This window comes from Micropterus salmoides, unplaced genomic scaffold, assembly GCF_014851395.1.
Source record: "Micropterus salmoides isolate LMB-PRFRI ecotype aquatic unplaced genomic scaffold, ASM1485139v1 Ms_hic_scaffold_14, whole genome shotgun sequence".
Taxonomy (NCBI): domain Eukaryota; kingdom Metazoa; phylum Chordata; class Actinopteri; order Centrarchiformes; family Centrarchidae; genus Micropterus; species Micropterus salmoides.
Window position 1 is genome coordinate 23892770 of NW_024040485.1, and position 10111 is coordinate 23902880.

Below are 10111 nucleotides of genomic sequence, written 5' to 3' on the forward strand. Positions count from 1 at the left end.
TTTCTTTCTCTGAATGTCTATCACTACATATAATGTTATTCATAGTTGAAATGCTTCCAATGTGTGGATTTGACTTTTGTAGTTTCTCCACTCAAACCAGATGTTGCGAAAGAGTCACATTTTGCACTCATGAGAAAATGTAGTAGACTATAAGTATACATCAAACTCAAAAAGTATACTAAGTATACTACGTTTACTCAAGAGTGGAGAGAGTCCACATTAACAGGAGCTGAAGAAGAGGACTTGAAACTGGTCTAAATTGTGGTCCACTGCCTGCCTGTGTTCTGAATATGCCTTGTATGTGATTGGAAATGCCTAGAATGTAAAGTATAGCCAAATACCCTGAATGCATTGTTATGCTTTCAACCTGCTGCTGGGGTCCTCAATTATTCAGAATCCTTCTATCTGTCCATCAGCGGATGCCTAGACTTTGATATGGGCAACACAGGAGCTCTGTTATGTATAAGGTTTGGTGTAATTCAGGAGGATTTGCATGAAATCCCAATCCTGACACTTATAAATCTGTAACTTGGATTGAAAGATTTATCTATTCAGTATTTATTATACCTACTGACTATTTATTATACCTTGACAGATAGTGTATACATTTCAATGCCTTTCCTCTACCTTGGAGACGGCCTGTCCTTTCTTCCCACAAAGAAACGTTGGTGCTGGTTAGAATACAGTATTTGTGGATGTGTAGTCCTGTCACCTGTACATATTTTTTGCCGCTTCAAACAGTGGGGGGTTACCTCTTGTTGATCTCCAGTGCAGTTCTTAGCCCAAGTTGTCTCATCAGAAACTAAAGTGCAGTAACCAACTAGTGGCCCACATTGATTGGCTGGTGGGGCCCCTATTGTTTCCTTTTTCATTATTGCGGCCTCTTTGGTGTTATGGACAGAGTGAATGCATTTCCAAAGGGTTGTTAATTGTCTAGTTGCAGCTGCCTCATAGCAGTGTGAAGAACCATAGATACACTGATAGCAGCTGCCACCGCCACTTCCCGAGTAACCACTGGGAAGTTATTATGAAGAGAGAACATGAGAGCTCCCATTCCACTGGTCGAGGGTGCCTCACTTTTGATATACAGTCTGTCATTGTAAGGCTTTGCTGGGGTTCATCTATGTGGACAACAGAACAGGATTCATCCACCAGCAGTTTCTTGCAGATACAGTACAGGGAACCTGACAAATTGTGGACTCGCTTTATATAGACATAGCAAGCAAAGTAAAGATTGTCTAAAGCTATGAGACCTGTAAAGCAGGAGAGGCACCATGTCATGCAGTAGAGGTTGTATCATTGAAACAAAGACACCGTACACATAGACTAGATGTGAAAGTAAAGGTGAGTTTTGACAACAGTCAGTATACATTATACTGCAATATTCTTAGAAGCTCACAAAAGACTCCTTTGACACATGAATTACGAATATTATTAAGCTCAAAAAGGAAATCTTTGGTGGTTAGTTCACCCTCAACTTGCCACTCTTTGTAACCACACATTAGCACAATCACTTATCCAGTTGAAAATGCAGTAATGGTCCCCACTCATAATTGAGAATGTAATTAGTCGAATATTTAATCTACTAGTAAAAGCCGACAAATCCTTTGTGTCTTTTGGCATATTGACCCACATGAAAAAGCAGGCGGCACAATAACCCCAATGTACTGTGGGTACAGAGGAGGGCAGGGAGAGAGGAGAGGCGTCTGATCAGTCATAATTATTTGCAATTTGCCTAAAGGTTCACTAGAGAGAAAGAGAGACAGAGATCGGAAAATTATGAGGCAAATTGGTAGAAGCAGCAAATTAACGTTTGGGCAAAATCTGGTGTTATGGATTTGTATTCATTGAATTCAGACAAGGTCTTATCAACATATATATATATATATATATATATATACAGCAATACTCTTCTTGGCAGCTCTTGTCAAATTTTGCAGTACAGTACATTTCTGATCACGTATTTGTGTTATATGCTTGCCCCAGTTTTACAGATGTTTCCAAGCCCTGCTGTGTTGTGAGGCTCCTCGACGAGGCTCCAGTTTAAAGAGCTCCTCCAAGGTTGCCACCAAAGCCATGAGAGGTGTAGCAGTCACTGGTCCCCGTCATACCAATGATTTCCTATGTATGGTGGCCTCCCTGGGTCAACCGGCCGCCACCGTGCCCCAACTGGACCCCTCTTTTGAACCCTCCAATGATGTCACTAAACCCCCCTCTTCAGACTTCAACAAACCTGTTATAGTATCACTAGTGGCCCACTTTGATGGCTGATGATTGTCTACAACCATGAAAAGTCCCAAAGTCTCCAGCCAGGAAGTCATTAATAATGAGAGAGATGGAGTTTCTAAGGCTTGAAGAGCAGAAGCCTGGCGATCCAGGTGGATTTAAAGCCACTGTTGCATCGGCTAGTAGAGATGATGGACCAGTAACAAAGCAAAATCTTGAGACTGCCTCTGGACGGTACGAGCAGAAATCAGATGCAGTAAATCTGCAGAACAGAAGCTGGGAGTCTGTGTTTCTACGCAAGAAAAAGTATACATCTGTCTTGCTAGGAATGACCATTTGAAGGATGTTCTTTACACGATTTTAGAAGAAAGCACTGTCAGACTGTTTTGGTAACAGAATAGGAATTGTAAGCATTATTTATTTTGTGCAGTATCAAATTTTAGATATTCAGTCTCATAAAATCCCATATAAAGATAGATAGATAGATAGATAGCTTTATTGTCTGTCCCAAAAAAAAAGGTCTCCTTCGACAAGGCTCCTGTGTTCTGAGTGCAGGAAGAGGGATAAGATGTATTTTTTTTATTATTATTGGTTATTAAATGTGGTTCCAAAATGAGTTTGAAGAACACATGTTGTTTATTATCCCACGCATTTTAAAGTCTTTTTTAGAGTAGAAAAGATTGAAAATCCAAAAAAGACTGAGAATGTACTCGTAATGACTGTCTTTTTAGTTTTTATTCCCTGCCTGTAATTTTCATTTAATTTGTCACTTTGAAATGCTTAAGTGGTTTTCAGTTAGTGATTTGTTGGACATGTAGCATTGCTAGCATGCTAGCGACATTAAAGTTTTTGTAGGAATAGTGATTTAAGGTTATAGAGGAGCTGCATTTTGGAGTGTTACTGCATCGTTCCTTCAATAATGACTATGTGCAGCATAGTATGCAAATGAGGTTGGAAAAATACAGTGTCTGGGAATGCTGCATTGAAAATGTATGTAAACTTTTTCATGGTTTTTAGTAGACATTTATTTCCACATGTTCTTGTCAAATCAGCTGTGAAATCTGCTTTTTCAACTGTGCTTATGTATTCACAAAGGACTGAGGCCACAGGCCCTTTGTGAGTGACCTTTAAAATGATCAGCAGCTCAGTCCCTTGCTCATTGGCACACAGTCAGCAGTGCATGTTGACAGGCATTAGCCTCTACTCATAATTTTTACAACATTTAATCTATTTGCTTCCACTAAATTCAGTCTACTGTGTTTAACAGTCTTTGAATATCAGAGAAAACCCTAACAAGAAACATTAATCATTTTGCTGTGTTTCACAGAACACAACAAAGCACCTATTTTTTACTCGAGGCAACAAATAACTTTTCAGATGGAATAAATGTTATATTACTATGTATTGTTTGCCATGTGCTTGTCTGGATCTTGTTAAATTCTTTGATAGCTGACACTTTTCCTTCTTGTTATACAAAGATAAGTGTGGAGTTTCTGAAAGCAGTGCGTCAGTGCTGTGTTGTCAGTGAATGTCAAAGTAAGTGATGTGGTACTTTTCCCTACTACATAAAGATACAGTGTGTGAAAAAAAATTTTGTAATCCATTTTTAGCACACTAACTGTTTTCTATGTGCTGTCAAGATCTTGTATACATTAATGTACATAAATTGATACCAAAGCTGAAAAAAATGTAATGATTTTTGAGGGGTTCTGTTCAATAAAGGTTTTTTTCATTCTAAATCAAAGCATGGCGTTATCTTCTGATGAAGACTCTCAAAAAGAAAAGTGGGGTTGTCAAAATTAAGGAGGCTTAAAGTGGGATATGTAGTAATATTAAAGTAAAAAAGTGAATGGTATGCAAGATGTTACATACCAGCAAAGTCATATGTAACTGACCATTTGTCCATTTGCCCATTTGCCACGCTATGATAAATCACTGTTGGGGGAGTAGTTAAACGACCAATGTCAATGGGGCTGCAGTAAAAGCGATGCTTGCATAATCAAGGTTCTGGGGTTAGTGTCTCTTTTATTGTAGCCTTTCCTAAACCAAAAATACAAAAGGAAAAGTTGATGGATTGTGTGTTGTGTTTGTTAGCAAAGTCTTTATAAGTCCTGCCACTCTGCAGCCATCTTGTTAACACCTCCAGGGAGTTATTTCAGACTCACAAGATCAGGCCCCTAACTAAATGAATAGGGAGAGAGCCATAACTGCGGTTTCAGTGGTCACTGGGACATAAAAACTGCATTCATATAATCACCAGTGAAATCTGATAAAAAACGCTTAAAATTTTTTTATGACTTGCCCAACAATAAGTTTAAAAAACTTTTTTTCCCTGACAGGTTATACTTCTACTATGCATGTGCAAGTTTCACAACACCAACTTCATTTATAGCTCTGTCCAGATGGCTGGTGACATGACGCCATGACCTCATCCCACTAGAGTGCTTGAACAAATGCTATGCTAACTGACTTTATGTTTACAGTCAACATTATACTATATAAGTTTATAGAATGCACCACAGTATTTTCTAATACTGCATATCAAATCTGGCGCCGTTGCATTCCTAATAAAGTTACTGTCTATAATGTAATAAACATTGATTTTTTTCAATACATTTAATTGAATTAAAATAAATTACATTTCAGGCTACGTCGAACCTGGTCACAAGATTTTCTTTAAAGCTGGAACTTAAGCTAGTTTGATATTCACACACAGAATCAATGCAAGAGTCCTTTGACTACCAAAATGCCAAGATTGTGTCTGATTGTGTCAATTGTGATTGTGACACAATTGTGTCAGTTGTGCAAAGTCAAGAAGACTTGGCTTTATCTTCAATCTCTAGCCTTAAATCATTTAACCGTGGTCATAAATACACACAGTTCGTGTTTTTAACCACTGAGTAATTCCTCTGGGACACCTGAAGATTAATCTAAAGGGAAAGTATTTGTTATTGAATAATGTATGATAGACATCTCAAAATGAATCGAAGTGTACTAGAATCAATGGAAATAGTGATTTGTTGGAATATATAATTATTTTATTGTCATTAGATGGTCCACTCTGTCCATTTACTGTCAAACAGTTATGACATGAAGTTGATCTTGGCAGTGGAGTTTTGGCAGTCAGTTGTGGACATTGACGTTCGGATGTGGGCTAACTTCAGATAAATCAGTATCATTGTTTTTAACAGCTGATGAATGCCAATTAAAAAAGAAATGGCGAAATGGAAGACGTATCCTTCAATCATGAGTGTTGCCATTGCATAGTTTGTCCCCAGAGGACACTCTGCAACTCCCCCTGTTGGCAACACGTGTTTGGAACACCACAAATCCACCACAAAACACAGCTGACATAACCAGCTAAACTTTTATTCAAAGTACTATTTAAAACAATAAAAAAGTGTAATTTTTAAACTGCATTATGTCATGTCATCTTGATGAGGTCTCATAACTACACATAAGAAATGTTATATCTGAAAATTAATGTTATATCTGAAAATTAGATTTTAAAATACTCCTAAATTAAAATCTCTATCGGTATTTAAAATCCCATATTGGTATGGTTGTGCTCTGTTAAAAACCAACCAAGAATTCAGATTTAGAACTGCACAAACTAACCCATAATCCTATACACTGGAGACTGAACTTAATAGTGGGACTTCAGGTTGAACAAATCTGTTCTCAGCACTGATTTTAAAACTCTTTCAGGCTCCGGTGCGCCTTCAGGGATGATCTGCTAATTGTTTTTTGGTAATGCTTGGTCCTTGGTTTCCACTGTTTACTATAAAGCCCCTGGTGAGTGTAGATAAGAAAAAGGCACAAATAATCAACATGGATGTGAGACGATGATGGACACCACAAACCAGAGGCCTCGGGTGTAATGTCTGATTAATCCACTAAAAAGTCAGAAGACTGGACTGAAGCTGGGATAGGTAGTATCTAAGTGACCTTTTGTTACAAACCCTTTCAGCTTTTGTCAATAATAAGAGCCAGTCAGTTGTCTTGATGAACAGTTGCTCACTATGGACCTGTGTCAAAATTTATTTCCCTCTCTCTCACTTTGAACACCTCTCTCTGTCTTTCTCTGACTTCCTGGTCGTGGATAATGTCAAGGTATTCTTTATTCAGTGAGTGAAAACGGATGGAATGGGATGAAAAGTGAACTCTGGCCAAACAGAATATTTATTCCCTTTTGTAATGTAGAAACTAAGCTGATATGCTTTCGCTGACTGCATATACTTCTTTTTTTGCATAAAATCAGTTTCTGTTGAGTCCCCATCTAAAAAGGCACTTCAGAAACTCGTTAGACCTCTCAACATCCATTAATATGCCTTTGAACAATTCATTGTCTTTTGATTCAAACACGTCACAACAAAAACAGGTTAATGCTACATTTCCCTGTGTACACCGTGCCAGTAGCAGTACTGGCAGGGAGCACACAGGAAATAGCTTTTATTCTGTTAACTTTCTCATTTCAACACATGGAGTCTGACTGTATTACCAACATCACTACCTCCCGATTAGGAACATCTAGACCATGTTGATAGTGACTCTTGTCCTCTGAATATGTGGTGACATTTGCTTGTTGTGCAGTAGCCTAATGTTTTGCTGAAAATAAAGCAATGCTTGACTTTGCTTGATCTGGGCTGCAACTAACAATTGTCTTTATTAACAATTAGTCTGGCAATTATTTTCTATTTTCTATTCAAGTCACTTCTTTTTCCCAGCTAACAATTCAAACCTAAAGATATCCAGTTTAAAATTATGTAAAACAGAAAAGGCAACTTTCAGATTTGAGAAACTTGAATCTGTGAATGTTTGGATTTTGTGCTTGAAATAAAATGATAGATTTTGAACTGCTGCAGAGGAAATAAAGACTGTTAACAGTATGAACACCACACAAAGCCTACTATCCTTCATCAGCAGAGCAGTCAGGACTGCTAGTTACCAGCTACATACTTTAGTACTCTCTCATGTAGTGTGGAGACATTTCTGGCAAGATGTTACCAGCTATGAGCTGGGCTAAATTAGTCTAAGAAACCAGTGCACTCCTAACTACTTTTTGGGGAAAGAAATCAGGAATAGCTAACACAGTTAAAGCTGGCATATCACAAGTCTATGTGATATGCTTGTATTGGGAAAAACCACTATTCACAGTCATTTGAGTGGGAAGCACTCTCACTCTCTCTCTCTGTCTCTCTCTCTCTCTCTGTGTTTGGGGAGTGGGGGGTGGATGGATCTTCAAAGAAGGGTTGAATATTTCCCAGCTACTATCGAAAAGTATTTTTGCTTGAAGTGCCCATCCCTATCCAGAAAGAGTCCTCTTTCACAGCTGCAATTTAGTGTTACTACAAGATCAATTTCACAGAATTCACAGTTAACTACTACTGAATCAACAAAAAGACTTTTTAGCCGCTGTGGATCCCCACAAGTGTTTGCAGGACCTCTAATTTTTGGGTTACAACTACAACATTAATATTTTATCAGACAGTGGAACTTGGTGCTGTGGAAGCCAGGGATAGGCAGTGCATGTTTAACCTGGCAGATGATGGGCAACTGTATCGACTGATTTACAGAGATGAAGAACAATGCAGCCACAATTTGTAAACAGTGACATGGCTATGCAAAATATCCAAAAGAATGGACAACTGGTAAAACAGTTTTCACGTTCTTCATGCTGTTATGCACCAGAGAAGACATATACTGTGAGAAGACATATACTGTGAGAAGACTCAACATCAGACACTTAATGATGGACTTCACAATGCAATTAAAGTAACAGACAAGCCCATTTAACTGCTGTTGGCCCACCACCTACATTATCTTTTTATTGACTTTGTTAACCAGCATAAACTGCATATCACATGATGGTTGATAACATAATGCCATTTACCACATTTTTGTCAAATAATCATCTCATCAGAAACGTGTATGTTTGACATGCATACTGTTGACAGTACAAGATAATATGTGCCAATGCTCCTGTTCTATTCTTTCCTCAAACCAACCTTTAAATGTTGTTGTGTGTTCACACCTTTAAACAGATGACCTACTGCCCATCAAGGGAAAGATGATGGAAAAAGCCACATGAAGGACCGCTTGGCAACGCACCCATGTTAACATTTCTCTTACCATCATAGTGATTCTGTTGCTGTTATGCCCATATGCATCAAACAATTGGGCAACGTTTAACTAAGTGATGTACAAGCAGTGAATTACTAAAGAAGCTGTTTCTCTGATACTAATAGTCATGGTTCCTGCAGCACAGGTGGTAGAATGTTGGTTTTTGATTCCTGACAAACCAGCCAGACTAAAGCAATTGTAATATCTGGCAGGCTTCCCAGTGATGAGTGGGGCCAGCCAGCATTTTGATGATAAAACACATAGTAAATGAGTGCTGGCAGCCCAGGGGATTCCACAGTCAATTGATTAATAATGTCCACTGCCCCCTGACTGCCAAACAAAACATTTCTCAATAACATTCCAAGAACATTAGTAGATTCAACTTTCCATTTTGCCAAAAGATGATTATGATAATATCATCCTTTTCCAAACTGGATGGCGCTCATTATTAAGGAATCATGAATGTCTTTTGTAATCGTATAAATGATTATCCACCATTATATATTTTATTCAAAACCAGGGATTTTACAAATAACAAACTTGACAGGAGAATGTGCAGCCCTTTATGGTAACTCTGACCCATGTGTATGCACATAAACTGAAGAAACGATGGCAGAAGGATGAAATGGATGCTATTGTGTAAAATAAAGTACATGAGTCCATCTGCAAAAACCGCTTTGAGTATTATTCTCTGAAGTGCGCAATAATAAAAACATGATTTAAGTTTCTTTTTAATGAGGTCTTATAGAACAACCCAACAGCAGTTTGACTGATACTGTCTGAAGTGCGCACAAACAGTACACACAATAGTTTACATATTGAGTGGCTACTGCCTTCGACTTGGTTATGCTATGGAGTATATCGTCCTTGGGATACCATCTTTGTATTCTCAAGGCATGCTGCTTTAGGACACAGGACAGGTCGAGTGTTCAACAAGCAAAACTGAGTGAGATTGAAAGGTGAAAAAGCTGTATTTCAAAAATAATCACCTCACACCCCCTATATTCCAAAGTTCCTCTCCAGTTAAGTGCCGCTCCAAACATCCCCAGGTCTTTCATTAATTTTGTCACTAGCCCTTAGCCAGTTCTATTAAAGTCTGCTGATCTTTTTCTTGTGGTCCCCGACTTCTCTGCCCTCCAGATGAAAGGTTTTAATTGTTAATGCTTGTTCTATTAGTGACAGGGTTTTGGTGAACTGATTTTTAATGATTCCCTGCAGTCATTCTATCCAGCACCTCATCTTTCATTTACCTATGACTAATTTTCATGTGAAATTTATTTCTACTGTCTGTTCCGCTTACTGTTACTCTTCATCACTGATACTGATGCAGATATACTAGAGCAACCTTTAAAAAACTACATGTAGAAATCCAGTGACACTACATGAATCATATAGTGGATGATACATTTACAGTGATGCCCCAACGAAACAAATGTCTTTCATATTGTTGGTGTTTTTGTTGGCCTATTATTTTAAATTAAAAACACTAAGAAGAAATGGTCTAAAACACCAACACATTCTGATATGACATTCAGTTTAAAAAGATAATAGATGCAATATGTTATGTTCTGCTGGTCCCTGAATGCTTCACTCTTACTCTGTGACACTTTTTTGACCTGGCATTGTCAAGGTTAATTACTGTATCTAACTTAGAAACTCCGGTGACAGTTTGGTCCAAATGAGATTCATTAATACAATAAAATATTAACTGAGTGGGAATTTCTCTGCCAAGGTGGCCCACAACTGCAGCCCACCTTGCAAA

At 38.1% G+C, this 10111-nt stretch overlaps 1 protein-coding gene across 1 annotated transcript in view; it reads left to right on the forward strand.

Moving 5' to 3' along the window:
• LOC119902417 (vertebrate ancient opsin-like) overlaps nt 1-3970 on the forward strand; it is a 63035-nt gene extending 59065 nt beyond the window's left edge. The window contains exon 4 of the mRNA XM_038718580.1: nt 1987-3970. Coding sequence (XP_038574508.1) covers nt 1987-2271 — 285 coding nt within the window. The 3' untranslated portion in view covers nt 2272-3970. The remainder of the gene's footprint in view (nt 1-1986) is intronic.
• The last annotated feature ends 6141 nt before the right edge of the window (nt 3971-10111 follow it).